The sequence below is a fragment of the Cuculus canorus genome, chromosome 2 (genome assembly GCF_017976375.1).
Source record: "Cuculus canorus isolate bCucCan1 chromosome 2, bCucCan1.pri, whole genome shotgun sequence".
Lineage (NCBI taxonomy): Eukaryota > Metazoa > Chordata > Aves > Cuculiformes > Cuculidae > Cuculus > Cuculus canorus.
In genome coordinates, this window is record NC_071402.1 from 129094929 (window position 1) to 129109903 (window position 14975).

The 14975-nt window shown below is 36.6% G+C and overlaps 1 protein-coding gene across 3 annotated transcripts in view; it reads right to left on the minus strand.

Moving 5' to 3' along the window:
- Positions 1–14975, minus strand: part of HDAC9 (histone deacetylase 9) — a 458974-nt gene that overhangs the window by 383605 nt on the left and 60394 nt on the right. Inside the window, exon 1 of one of the 3 annotated variants that reach the window (XM_054058866.1) lies at positions 6816–6833. The exons of the other annotated variants lie outside the window; for them this stretch is intronic. Within the exon in view, the coding sequence (XP_053914841.1) occupies positions 6816–6831 (16 nt within the window). The 5' untranslated portion in view covers positions 6832–6833. Of the gene's footprint in view, positions 1–6815; positions 6834–14975 lie in introns of those variants that run through there. 3 annotated transcript variants of the gene reach the window in all.

A 14975-nucleotide genomic window follows, 5' to 3' on the forward strand; every position in this document is an offset into this window, starting at 1 on the left:
CCCAAAACATTAAAAAATCAGTTTGTACTTTTGTAAGCTTTATAAGCCTCTAAAGCCACAAAGCCATGGAGGTTACTTTTAATTACAAAATGCACCTTCAAGAATTTACTACATAAATCTTTATGACTCTGAACATGAACTACCCACCAACTGGGATTTATCCATCCTCATCTCAGGCAAATTATTGTAGTAACAGACAGGTCTCACCCACCACAGCCAGTCTGTATTGTCCTAGCTGAAGTGGTGCAGAATTTTATATTTTTTATTATTTATTTTTAAAGACAGCTATTCCACTTGTCAGCTCTGAGATCCAAGGCAAGAAATGGAATAACTGTCAACTCTTGCTGCTGAAATTTATCTTCAGGGAAGCACTGCCTTTTCTGCAGCTATTGACTGCTTGGAATGGGACATACTTGGGAACTCCCTCCACAATTCCCCGATGAATGCATATTATCCCTTTCTGTCCATCATATTAACAAATGCTCCATTTTCATGCAAAAGCAGGTCAAGAAAGAAATGGGAACTATGGAGTTCTTTCTGAACTACCCTGCTCGCACAGCCAGAAGGCTACCCTCTAATTTGTGCCCTGCTTGCTCAGAGGTTTTTCCCAAAACTAGAACCACCCATACTAATCAGTCACCTTTGCCTTTTGGGGACACAGTTGTTCATGCTCTGCTAACTACCAAGTGCTTTACAGAACTCAGAAAATTAGTAATAACCAAAAGCCTAATTTTGCAACAAACAACTTGTTAGGCTCTGTTTGTGTTGCCTGACTTCAAAGAGAGGGATTCTTTTTAATCAGTCAAGGAAGAAAAGAATTTGTATGCAAACAGAATTAAGCTGTCGGTAAAGCTTGCCCGTTGAATGTGGATTCATTAAACAGAGCTGTAGCCGAGGACTAAATTAGAGGAGGGGGAAGGGGGGGAAATCTATATCTTAAAATGTGATAGGGTCCATTTATGCTCCTAGATGAGATTACTTTTCTCTACAATACATTACCCAAAGGCACTTCCAAAACTGAGGAAGTATATTACATGGTACTAATCAGAACTTTTTTTTCTAAGTAGGTCAAATGTTGGAAAAAATCTTGAAATCTTATGCACTGTTAAAGAGAAAATCTCCTGAAAGCAGTACAGCCAAGGTGCTAAACACTTTCTAAAATATAAAAACCTCTTGCATAAACATTATATGTAGCACTTCAAAATGCACAGTCATACACCTGAGGCTGTTCTTTCACTGTCATTTTAATTCAGTTTTTAATAACCGACTGAATTTTAATTAAATGAATTACTTCATTTGCATATAGAGTTGTTTAACTTCACAAAGACTGATTTGTTTAACATCTAGTTTTCTCTGACATCAAAACATCCCTAGTTCCAAATGGTCAGGTGTATTTAGACTTTAGGAATACATTCTTTGTTTAGAAGAAACTAAATAAGGCAAAATAGGAGATTTTTTCTGTTCTTATTTACAACAGTCATATTGTATGTTTGAGTAGCTGTGACTACGAATGAGGCATTACAGGGAAAGACAGTGAAAGTACTAACAAAACTGAAGGTAAAATAGCTTTGAAACCAAACTTGCAAAACGCAATTCTGACTCCAGTTTCCAGGCAAACATCACTTACAAACTGTATCCCTGTTAATGTAACTTCTTGCAAATAAGACAGTAGATAGCAGAGACACTCATACAATCACCTAAAAACAAAGACAAGGGTGTGGGATGCTATCGTGCAGAAGGAACATATTATCACTGTGAAGATTGGAAAGAAGAGATTTCTTCAGCAATGCATGGGTCCTACCTACATACACAACACTACCATCCAAGTGCAGCTTCGGTTTGTTATCTTCACATCCATAACCTGTAGGCTATACCTGACTACTGGTTATGTGCCTCTTAGACACGTAGATAATATCACAAAATGCAATTTTTAAGCCCATGTCAAATTCAGGAACAATTCCGTATTTCTACCCTCAAGTTAACTTACTGTGAGTTAATTCAAGGCACCAAACATCTTTTTGTAAAATAGTATGTAGGCTTCCACACGTTTGTTCTGGTCTACATGCAAGCATTCAAGCATGAAAAATAACCTAAGTTAATTAGCAAATAACTAACTTAAGGAAGAATAGTACTCAGCAGACATACTTGAAATTTTTTCATGCTTTCATGGAAAATAAAGCAGCTCCGCTAATCCATTCTCCACACGAACTATTCTTTGTAGGCATGCATGACACTAAAGAGTGAAGGTTTTGGTTATAAACCACAAAAATTCCTTAAGGAAGTCCTGCATGGGCTTTGTAGACAAACATGTATGAGAAAATATCATACACTTTTGAATTTTTGCTAATGTATTACTAAACAGCATTCAACTGCACGTAACTCTGAACTGCTGTGTTTAGAAATGAGAGCACATAGAAGGATAAATCTGGTTCACACAGTCTAAAATCTTCTTTATAGTCTGGGAAAACACTACAGGGAAAAAAAATCGTAAGAAAAATCTTCATCCGTCAGTCAAAAGATTCTCCTGGCATAACTTCAAAACTCTTCTCCCACTTTGCTATACGTTTGGATATCAAAGTTCATCCTTTCAAATCATCACGTTAGACTAAGCTAGCAATCTCGCTAGAATATCTGCAAACAGAAATCTGTGAGAGTAAAAAATGGCTGTCATCTCCAAAACAGGCATATAACCTCACATCTTAAAATTCAGGATTTTGTTTATTCTTAAACACTGTGTTCATCTGCCTACAATAGCTTGGTTATGGACCTCTTTCCTTCACTCCTCTCCCTATGAAGACAGATATGAAAGGAACTGGAATCACAATACCAGACACGCAATGAATAGCGCTGATCGCAGTTAGTCAACAAATTGTACTGTTTACTTCCAAATTATTTATTCAGTGAATATTTTCTGCCATATGAAAACAACATATTAAATCCTGCAATTTTATGTCTTATTTGCACAAAATGCATAGAATTTGCAAATAGATCCCATGTGAAAGAGAGGAAAAAACCTAGTTGTGCGACGATTTCTTAAGTAAGCGTCAGCAATAACAATCTTGTGCACAACAAAGATTTGACAAATAATAAGTAGTTAATGAAAATCTGCAATTACCAGGATTATAAATTACAGAATCAACAGCAGGATTGTTTTCATTTATGAAGCCAAAAGTAATTATAAATAATGAAATAACAGACCTCTAGCAACAGCCTTGGTAAATTAGCAAGCTGAGCATCATTAAAAAAAAAATGTAACAGCACTAAACAGCAGTCAGAGTGATAATAATTGTCAGCATCTGGTATTTCACTGCACAGTATATCAAATCCAATTGTAAATATAGGGAGATTTAAGCTTTATCACGGAGTTGTACTCTCTCCTGCTTCCTCCACTCTCAAATTCAGATGTGCAATGATCCTGTTCATAGAACACTTGATCAGGAAACTATAATTGAGAATAAAATTAATTACCAATATTTGTGACACAAGAGGTGCTATTCCAGACAGAAACTGAAGTAGGAGAAATGTTTTCTAGCCTCTATTAAAATACTCTCATTATTTGACAATTTGAACTCTGTTCCTACAGAATTCCTCTATACTATTCCAACTATTTCTGTTCCACCTCATCTTCCACTGGGTGGAAAATTGGATCAACAAAATCGTTCAGTCAACGAGTACTACTCGCTTGCTATTCCTACCTCTGACGTCATCTCACCTACAGAAGTATTAGGCAAGCAGATTTTAGAAGCATTACTTAAAATGTGCCAGGTGCCCTCTCGCTCAGAGGAGTGATCATACGCAGAATAGTGATTTGCATTACATTTAATGTATAAAACCCAGTAGCTGAAGACTACTGTCAGTGCTGCGTATTTGCTATTCAGAATTTTTTACTTTAAGACCTGACTTGCCTTTTTATGTTACAACGTATTTATTTTGCCTATGTTAGTGATACAGAAATGGTACTGTGTTAAACTGGAAAAAAAAATATTTGAGAGTGAGAGTGTGAACGTTGGGTTCTGAGCAAAGTTCTGCAGACAGTCAACAAGCAGAATATCATTCAGTGACCTTTTCCATACAACACTGCACAGCACATAACAAGGAAACAGCACAGAAAAGTCACCCTGGAATTGTTCTACATTTGTTTCCACACCATTTCACTTACAACTAACTGCAAGAGAAAAAAAAAAAATGAACTAGAGGAGGAAAACAGTCTAACAGCAAACTGTACTTGAAGACAGATCTCAAAAAGTAGGTTTCTTGGCTTGAAGGAATTCCCTCCCTTCCAATATTCAGAATCCAATGAATTTCATTAATTTCAGTAATAGTCAAGTGAACAGTTAATGTCAAATGACAGTAAGGCTACACTTGTTACAACCATTAAAACCACAACTATTGGAACGGATAACATAATAATTGCTTCAAGATGAAATACTGGATTGGGAACATTGGCCTGTAACACTGGACAGCTTTCGGGTCCCAGAGGTTCGGCTCTGGTAACACTGATAATTAACTTTTAAGACTTCTGACCCATGACAGATATTCTAAATAAAAAAAGAAATGGCCTCAGGAACAGCACTGAGTGCTAGAGAGGAGAAGAACAATTATTGATGGCACAATACCTTAAAAAAACTGAACAAAAGTTCCCCCACAGTATTTGGCTAAAATGTTCTATTTCTAAAACAATCAATTTTTGCCTCCTATTTGGCAAGAAATTCAGAACTAACATTTGAATTTATTTTCCTCTGCACACAGAAGAGCTAAAAACTTATTTTTAGCTTCATTTCCTAAGGAAATGAAACTTATCCGTTAGGCCTTCATCACAATAACCTTTAAATTCACAGAATGATTTCTGCCAGGTCTGACAGTATGTAAAACATGTTAGGCTCCCAAAAACTGCAGCTAGGAGAGGAAAGAGAATTTAACTACTGCTTTCACTGTGGGATTGCCTTCACTAGGCATCAAGGAGAACACCCAGGAGCCTCTCCCTGCCATCCCCAAGACCAGGCTGTTGTAGTTGTGTTGCTCAACATTCTGGGGGGGGGGGGGGGGGCGGAGGAAAAGGATAAGGCTGCTTTTGTTTCATTGGCTTGTTTGCTTTAATGAAAGCTGAGATGATTGTCTATTTGCATAATTCCAGTTCAGTTGCAAATGAAAGTACATTGGCCAAATCCCCAATTTAAGATGTCTGCAAGACAAGCTTCTTTTGTCACTTCAGTAAGAACAAATTACTTGCCAGTTTCCTTCATGTTGCTCAGATGGAGGTTATGGATGGCCTCAAAAAGCAACACATTCTGTAGTTATTACTACCCTTGCTTACTTTACTACTGCTAGATTTATTATTGTTTTTTCTACAGGATTTAGTGGATGTTTTCCTTGATGGCTCTTCAAAAACATAAGCATTAAAGATAAGTTATGTGCAAACCTTTTCATTACAGTGCACTCATATTTTAGGGCAAGAGTGGCTGGCAAGCGCAAGGTGTCTCCTAGGTGAATCCATGGTCTACCATGTTTTCTTGTGCAAGACTACAATGGAATTGCTTCTACTGTTTTTCAGAATGAGAATATTAGTACAGTAATTCCACAACCTTATTTTTATCAACTAATGCAACTCTCCAAACATTTGGCTTAATATTTTTGTCTTTCAAAAGTGAACACTCAAATGTGAGTGGAAAGCATTGAAGTCATTCTGCAAATACATGTTGTAGAAACTATGAAGTATCGATGTGAATAGCCGACATGCAATAACATGATATGAACTAAGGTTTTGAAATCATGCCCTGAATGTAGATCCTAAAATGTATTATTGAGTTTTTAATTATGCCCTCCCTAAGAAAAACACCCATTACTGGGTTTTTTTGTTTGTTTTGTGTTGGAATTGGAGTTTTTTCTAGGAAAAGCATCATTAAAAAGTTGCTAACACACTTCAAGTAAAGTTATTAAGTAAAGAAACATACTGACAACCCAAGGAAGCGCATCCCACTAAATGCACAATGCTATAAAACAGATACTGAACCAATATACCCAAAAACTAGGGTAGGGCACATTTAGCTATTTCACATACACGTTACAGATAAGACAAAAAGAAAAGCTGTTTTGGCTTTATACTGGGAATCCAATCTAACTCCCATTCAGACCAGTAAAAACAGGCTAGAGCTTTTAATTGTACTGCTGCCGAAACACCAGGCTCAAACTTCATACAGACTTTATGGTTGACAGCCAGTTTTGTGAGCACAGCAAGTATAAAAACAGCTTCTTTTAGACTTAAATATACATCTTCACTGTAAGATGACTTCTCATCAGGTAATCAAGTGTATTTTGAAGAGAAACTACTGAAAAGTATTTGCTTATTTATTTAGCCCTTTACCTAGGATTTTTAGGTCCTGCAAGTGAAACCACAGAACAAGAATTTTCCAGTCACCAAGCAGTAACAGCAACCAACATAGATGGTTCCATTCAGCTTGCGAAGGACAGCACAGCACAAGATATAGTACTTGGGAGAGACACAGAACTTAGTTTTTCAATTAATTCAAAATCCATCAATTAAACTACCTTTCAGACCTTACGGTCTTCCATTATTTTTTCAACTGTTACTATTATTTTGGTGGTTAGTGTGTAATTTATCAAGGGAATACACCCTTCTGACCCTGCATGAAGTTTGCTGCCAAGGCAGGAATGTGTCTAGATTTGTTTACTATAATCAACACATAGGATCGTAATTTCTTTTATTATAAAAAAACTAACACAAAGCAATGCATCTTAATAAAATTTTAATCACTGATGTTCATTTCCAAATTAGATCTTAAAATAAAGGAACTTACCATTTAGAGCGTACATGTTGTAACTCATGGTGGTTTAGAAAGCTAGCAAGGCTGTTCTGATATTAAAAGCAACAATGAAGGGAAGTGGTTAGTCAACTAGCTGGTTCTGTTATTCCCTCCCATTTCTTACAGCAGTACCTAACTCTGTGGGTTCATAATTCAGCTTACCATCCCAGTTGTCCCTTTCATTTCTATTTAAAAAAAATAAATAAATATGCCACACCAATTCTGCAGGATTATTACAGTGTTTCAAACCAGATGTTCAGTACACCTAGATATAATAAGATATGAGATACAACATCCAAGCACTAATAACCTTTGCTTGCTTGGAGAGAAAAGTAAAATTTATAGAAGAGTAGCTTTTTCTCATTGCTGCTTAGAACTGAAGCTGATAAAAACGTAAAGCATTCTGCATCAGTGAAAAGGGAAGCAGCACTTCCCCAGAACAGTAGTGAAAGTCTCCTGACTGAGCTTTAACCACTGCACAGGTGTTCACACATCTGTACATGAATATGGGATGCTATCGAACAAAGTATTAGTACGCTATAACTACTTCATATAGGTGAAAGTGACCAAGGGTAATGAGAAAATGACAGTTATTTTAAAATTAATATGTTTACATTTTGTGTCAAAGCCATGTTTGTAAGCATATTTGCATATGTGCATTGTATAATTCTTCATTTCAGGTACCAATCTGGTTCTCTGGAATTTATTTCAAATTACAGTGTCATTGCTAAGCTATGACTTTTTCCTAAAACACAAAGTTTAACACCAGATGTATAAGGAACTCTGAAAGAACACAATCTCACTGTCCTGATTTAGCAAGCTCCTTTAAACACAGTCGAAGAATTCTGACTTTCAGCAACAGTATTTGAAAAAAAACCAAGACATCTTCCTTTGGTTTGTGCGTGAAAATAATATAAAACAGATGAAGACAAGCAGGTTAAAGCAAAACCACAAAAACAGCCTGAGTTTATCCTTACCTTTGTGGTCTCACAGTTTACTGAATGCCTTCCTTTGGCATTTTTAAAATTAATAAAGATGTGGTGCTGAAACAATCCATGGGTTTGGATGTTTTGAGTACTCAGCAGACTTCATAAGCTAAATCAATGCTCACTTCTCTCCCTACCAAAAAAACCCACACCAAAAAAAACAACACTTGAGTGAGACTACAAGGAACAGCACTCTGTGTCCATCACTCCGCAACGCATGCACTGCCCAAGCCAGCAGAAGCTCTCTTCTTTCTTAAGCAAATGACCTTGCCACCACCCAGCAGAGACACTGTTCACTTTCTCCCACATTTGTTTCTTTTTCTTCTACCCATAGGGATTGTCCATCTAACATAATGGAGAAGCTACACTTTGTAAGAATTTTTGATGTGTCCAACAAAAGGCTATCATGCATACATCCCCATCCTCTTTCAGGGCAGGACAATTCTAATAAAATTCTTGTTGGACTCTCCCAGTAAGAGCATTCAGCTGGATATTGCCAAGCCCCATTGGCTGTACCTTGACAGTGCAAAAGGCTTTGTAGCAGTATTTGTAACAGCCTCCCTTGTAATGGGTGCACCACTGCAAAGAAATCTGAGCCTGATAAATCTGGAGCAGTTTTGATGGCTTTCTACTACACATACTCAGGAAAACTGGGGGCGGGCAGGTATGTCTGTCTTTAGCAATGTTGCATGTGCCAAGACAATGTGTTCATTTAAGGCTCTTTAATTCTACCCTTTCACTACACTGTCTCATCCAAAGTCAAAATTATTCTCATATTTTTATGATGTACTGCAGCATATATTTGCCATACACACTTTGTGAAACGATCATTATTCACACAATTTTCCTCTTCATGAGCTAAGGCATTCATAATTTTTGCATGTTCACTGAACTGTCGAACTTTCCTCTTTTTCTCCACACTACAGAATTTCCATCAACATAGTTCTTTAAAATATATAAACGTGTATTTGAATTACTAGAGTTACTGAATGCAAATATTAATAATCCCTAATGTAGGAGATTTTCATCATCATTTAAATATTATCATCTAAAAGCATACTCAACTTTTAATTCCTTGATATGCACAACATCGCATTCTTATTCTTTGTGAAATGAATGGCACATTATTTATGTTATTCTAACAGAAAAAAATTATTGTTTCCCTTTTCTATCTCCTCTATCCAGGATGATTGCCTTGTTATTCTGCTTACTGCAGAGACACTTGTCTTCAAGTCAAGTATTCCAACAACAGTACTTCATTTACCTCAAAGGCTTCAAAAGCAAGAAAACCATTATGCAAAGTGACAGCTGGACAGGCAGGTGCTTAAAATATAGTTAGAAAAAAGCAAAGGTAACCAAATGCTAGATGGGATAGCACAGCCCAAGAATTCTACACTTGGATTTTTCTGTTACTGGCTAAGTCGTGGGATGGTGCCACTACAATAAAAGAAGAAAAAAGAAATGGGGGAAAAAAAAAAAAAGAGTCAAGAAAATCAGAAGTTTTCTACTTTGAAAGATCATCTCGGTATTTTTATAGTCTTCCCTGGATTTCCAGCTATGTAAGATCCAAGATTTCAGCTGTAATGTTCACAGAAAGTTGTCTACAGTAAAACCTGGAACAGAATTCAGTTTAACCAAAGCATAAGACGCTTAGCTGGAGCAGACGTATACTCCTGTATTGACTTCAGTAGAAACGTGCTAATTCAGACTCCTTGATAAAGGACAAGAAAGGTGACCTCTCATAATAGTCTCATCTACTCACTAGCCAGTACAATATTCTCTACCTTTTGGAACCAGACAATAACCCATCCAATTTAAGTCAAAATAGGTGTTAGATATAGAAAACTGAGGAATCATTACAGAAGTCCACATAAGTGCTTACTTACATTAACATCATCATTACCTTCACACTTTGAAGATACATTTATCAAAACAAAACAGAGTCAACTGAAACCTTCCTATAAACACCAAAAGGGAGCAGTGCTTTACGCACGCTAACTATACTCCGAAAGGAAAAAAAAAACTACACTAGAACTGCCACAAAAAAGTAGCTTTCAGATTATCTTTAGTTACTAATTATTAAAAAAAATATTATTCAAACACTTATTAAAAACTTGCCATATTTTTCCTGAAGCTCCACACATCTGGGGTCTTCGGAACTCAGAGAAATAAAGTTGGAAATCCTAGCAGTATGCCCTGCATGCGACTCTCCTCTGCATCTGCTTGTCTTTATACAGATAAGACAGCATGAGACAGGAGAAATTACTTACATAATGAGAACTGAGCTAAATTGCCAATGATAGAGATTGCATCATATAATGAAAAGACTATCTTTTTCTCTATAAGAAACAATTAAAAATCCTTTCAATATCTGCTGCAATCTCAGCATCATTTGTAAAGTGGCTTATCAAGAAACAGTAAACTATAAAACTTCATAACAGATACAAGTTACTGTACTGGAGCCAGTGCAGGTGCACAAAACTTCCCTCATTAGTCACGACACACAGAACTAATATGTTGGCCATGTGCCAAACATGCCAGACATCAGGGCACCTCACACATTTTGGTATAGTCTCCTACTCTACCCATTTTACTGCTACAAGTGTAAATGCTGCTGTGCTTGCCCAGTTGTTTCTAGTAGGTAAACATCACAGCAGAAAAGAAAAAAAAAAAGCTACATATTTCATTTTGAAAAACAAAACACGATAAAATAGGAAAACTTTTGTTTTATATATTAAATATCTTTTTTTCTTCCAGCATGACCATGAACTATGCAAGTATCAAGCCAATTTCTAAAAATCATCCTTGCTCTCTTAAGAAGTCCTTACAGCTCTCCTTCTTATTTAAAATAAAAACAAATAAAAAATACCTAAATAGCTCCAATCCCCATTTAGACCAGTTGTTATGCATTACTGAAATTCCTTGAGGAAGTGCAACTTTTACAAATTTGGACAGCTTGTTTCATTTCCCCAAGCTGTTTCTTTATAACATCTTTGCCTGAAGGGCGGGGCAAAAAAACCCCAGCAGAGTCTAAAATAAGGTGTTTGTACAGCCCAGACAGAAATCGTGTCTTCTTAAAATTGACCTTCTATTACTAAAAGTTTTGGGCCATTTAAGGGGCTGAAAAATCTGCTAATTCATTTTATGCCAGGGCTGCACATCCCACTCTGTGTAGCACGTGCTACAGTGCAGTTCTCAGCTAGTCTGAGGACCTTAGTTAGATGGAAAGATTTTTTTAATAGTAAAACTCTTCTAGTGCTCTTGTTCCCGGAGTCCTGCTTGCAGTAGCCCTTCCTAAAAGCAGAGACCTCTGTCAGAAGAAAGTTTGAGGCTTACTTACACTTCAGCAGAATCAACCCCAGGTGTCCTTTTGAGAACCACTTTGAGGCTTCTCTAACACACAAGACTAAGCCTAAGTAGTAAATTAAATGAGAACCTTCTTCATCCTATTTCAGGTCACGCAATAGCAAATCTGCTTTAGAAAGAGTATTTTCAAGAGTCTAAATGACAAATGTAACTTGCGTCTGGATCACTGTTGGTACAGGCTCCTCAAGCTGTTCCTGGATGGCGTCACTCCAAGCAGGTTCATCAATGCCTTCTCCAAGAGTGACAGTCAGAAACTACTGTCTCTCACTGTTCTCATGTTACTCGGTTCTGCAGCCAGAAGAAACCATATTTTGTAGATATTTGTTCTTATATTGTGGATCCTCGCTATGTGAAAAGACCATGAGCATACTGGAATTTCTATAGCTATTTGAGGTCATTTTCCCAGATGAAGTTTTATCCTATGATCCAATTACCCGTATATGCTACCAGCTTTTATTATATGATCTGGGCTATTGTTCACACCTGGACTTAAAAAATAAAAACCACATGAACAAAGCAACACATGCCAAGCTGTCACAAAGGACTGCATATCTGGGGATTGCACATTTGAAGTAAAACTTGAAGTAGCCTTCACTATACATTTTAAAACATACCGTTTTGGGAATTTTATTACACGCACCCATGAAAAAAAACGAGATCATCACCTTAGCCACAAGGCCAAACAGCTGATAACAAAAGCACAATGATTTTCTAGCTAACATGCAGCAGTATTTCACCTGCAAAACGCTTATGCAATGAAAATAATAAGTTTCACGTCTGTCCACAAGCATTTGCGTAAGAAATGACAATATTACATTTTGTAACAATTCTTTTAACAGTTCCGTGTTCTCCATGCTTACACGCACATCAGACTTCATAATACATTCTGGATACTTCCTTTACTCTCAGTGCAACAGAAGACAAATCAAGCATTAAAGGCTGTTTATGATTCCACTGCTAAAAATGACTGCTACAGGATGCTAAGAGTGAAAAAGCTTTAAACAAGATTAGATCAGACAGGATGAGATCTTTTGCCCTTTCACTCTGCACGTTCCAGAGTATGCAGAAACTAGGGAAAATAAGCCAAATGTCTAAGTCAAATTGGACGTAAATTTCTCATTGAAGACTACACTCTATTTCCAAAGAGGTCAAAAATACTAAAGTCAGCTTCTAAGACCCTTTTAAAAATCTCCTTTAACTTCTAAATGACATACTGAAAACAAGAAAAATGGCAAAAGTCATGTTGCAGATTTGGTACGTGAAGTAGTTGTAGCAGTACTTAAAAAAAAAAGCTAGGAATTTTTTTTAAATTCACCTTTATTTGCTTTTAAGGTTTCAATTTTTAGCTTATGCATTCCAGATGTGGCAGTCTAGTGCTTTATAGAACCTAAAAACAGACCCTTGAATTGTGAGAGAGAGAAGAGAAGAGAAGAGAAGAGAAGAGAAGAGAAGAGAAGAGAAGAGAAGAGAAGAGAAGAGAAGAGAAGAGATAAAATCCCCCATCAATTTGAAGAACGTTGATCTGATACAGCTGGAAAACCTACATTTGCAGGAGGCAAAAAAAGGTGCAGAGGTTAACAGACTCCAAGCCTGTTATTTCAGTGTGGGTGGGGAGGGAGATGGAGGATTGCTGTATAGATTCTACGGCTACTCTTCATCGTGCTTTTAACATATGGCATGGATGCACAAAGCTCCAAATAAAGAACATTTTGGATGGAACTTCTTTAAAATCACAAGAATAAACACGCAAAATAGGGTACTAGAAACTCCTCTGCAATGGAAACAACACCTAAAACACTTAGCTTGCTTTAATAAGGGATAGCAATTTCCTTCTTTCTATCCTTACCCAATATCAAACCAGTCAGAGAGCATATTCCAGCTGTTAATTGTCCAGAAGACCTCAACATGGTCCTCAATCACTAAACACATATTTGTGCAATAAAGTTTTAACAGCAGAAAGACCTTCTAACTTCCTTTTTTTGGCACTACTTAAAATACTGAGATGACTGCTGCCTCAGAGAAAAGCAACCTCCCTTTTTCAGGGAATCATAAATGCAAGAGCTAAATTTATTCTTTTTACTTTGTCTCATATTTTCAGCAATACAGATATCTGCAAAAACATAGGTGGTAATCTCCTTTCTCCTAATTTCTCAACTTCTATCTCACTTTTGGAATCTTCCTTTAGTTCTCGCTTCTTGCCAGCAATAGGCACAGGTAGTTTACACAGACACCAATTAGATCAGGTTGAGTACTCAATGATTGAGAGGGAAATAGCAACATTTAGACAGATAGATTCAGTGATTAAATGCTTAATGCCAACTGAATTTTTTAATCTTCCTTTGGCTTTCTCTCCTAAATTCTGTATGTCCCTCCTTTGCCAACATTTCTTCCTCTTCAGAAAGAGAAGTCCTGCATGATCCCATCTCCTCTTATGGAACAGCATGTGCCATTTCTGAAATGCAAGTGGTTCGGAAAGAATCAAAAAAAAAACCCAAACAAACCAACATTATTCACAAATCAAGTAAGAACTGATTTTTGCTTTGCCCAGACTGTTCAAAGGTCAAATATTTCCAAGGTGAAACCTGAGAAGTAAAATTTTAACAATAAAGATTTTCTCTTAAATAGTTACTCTCAAAGCTTTCAAAGCTACTCAGGCTACTCGGGCTACTAAGTCAGCTTTGCTCTATGTAGAGCGTGATGAACAGCACAGCTCTATGTGGATATTATTCTACAATGCCTTAGGTTGCACTTATTCCGAATCTAACTGCAATTTAATCTTCTAATCACTTGTTATGCTCATCAGTATGACTTTTGCATATGCCAATCGCTAATTGTTTAAGGAGAAGCTTCTAAAAAAAAAGAAAAAAGAAAAAAAGAAGGAGAAAAAATTAAAGGTACAGATTTTGAGGGGCTTGGTGCCAACTTGCACTCTTCACTTTTTCATAAAGAAATAATCTCTTCTATGAAGTAGAGGAAAGTTTTAATCCACAAAGCAGTACTTTAACACCATCTTTTTATTTTTCCCCAAGCAAAATGAACTTCATTCTTATCTGCTGAAGCTTGGAGAGTTTTGAACGATATTTCACCAGTAACTGCACTAGAATTGTTTTCCAGAGTCTAAGCAAATATACTTAATTGTTTTCTCAATTAACCTGAGAATTTGTTCCAACATTTTCTTCATTTTGAATTCTAACAGGAGATAGCTGCATTTCTTTGTCAGAGCCTTTAAATAGTAAGCAAATAGTATGGCTCTGCAACATACTTTTAGTGTAAGACAAAAAAAAAAAGCCTGCAATTATCACAGTGTGGTACCCTGTGTATCCGTGTGCTCTCCAATTAAAAAGTGCCTATTACCTGCACTGTAACAGACTGCAAAATGTGTGCCTTTAAGGCAGTACAGTGATTTATCAATGGTGGCGCTTCTTTAAATAACTATGTTAGAAGAATAAGCATTAAACAACTTTTAATGGCTGCATCTACAGAACACTTTGTGGCATTAAGCCACAGATCTTTCTCATCTGAAATTTATATTTAGATCTGTAATTTCTTTTATCTGTATACCAATTTCTCATTGTTACAGAACATATGCTCTTCCTCAAAATAACTTGCTATTTTTATACTATTACTCAGCCACATACTTCAACAAAGCTGCAAGTGTTACTTCAGATAAACTTAGCAGCTTTTTGGCTACTTTCCATGTTACTTTAATGACAGAGAAAAGACTACCTAATGAAGTATGTTCCTGTACCTCGACCCCAAACTTCAGTTTGCTTTCAGTGAAGGCAATAAAACCAGCTGTTTA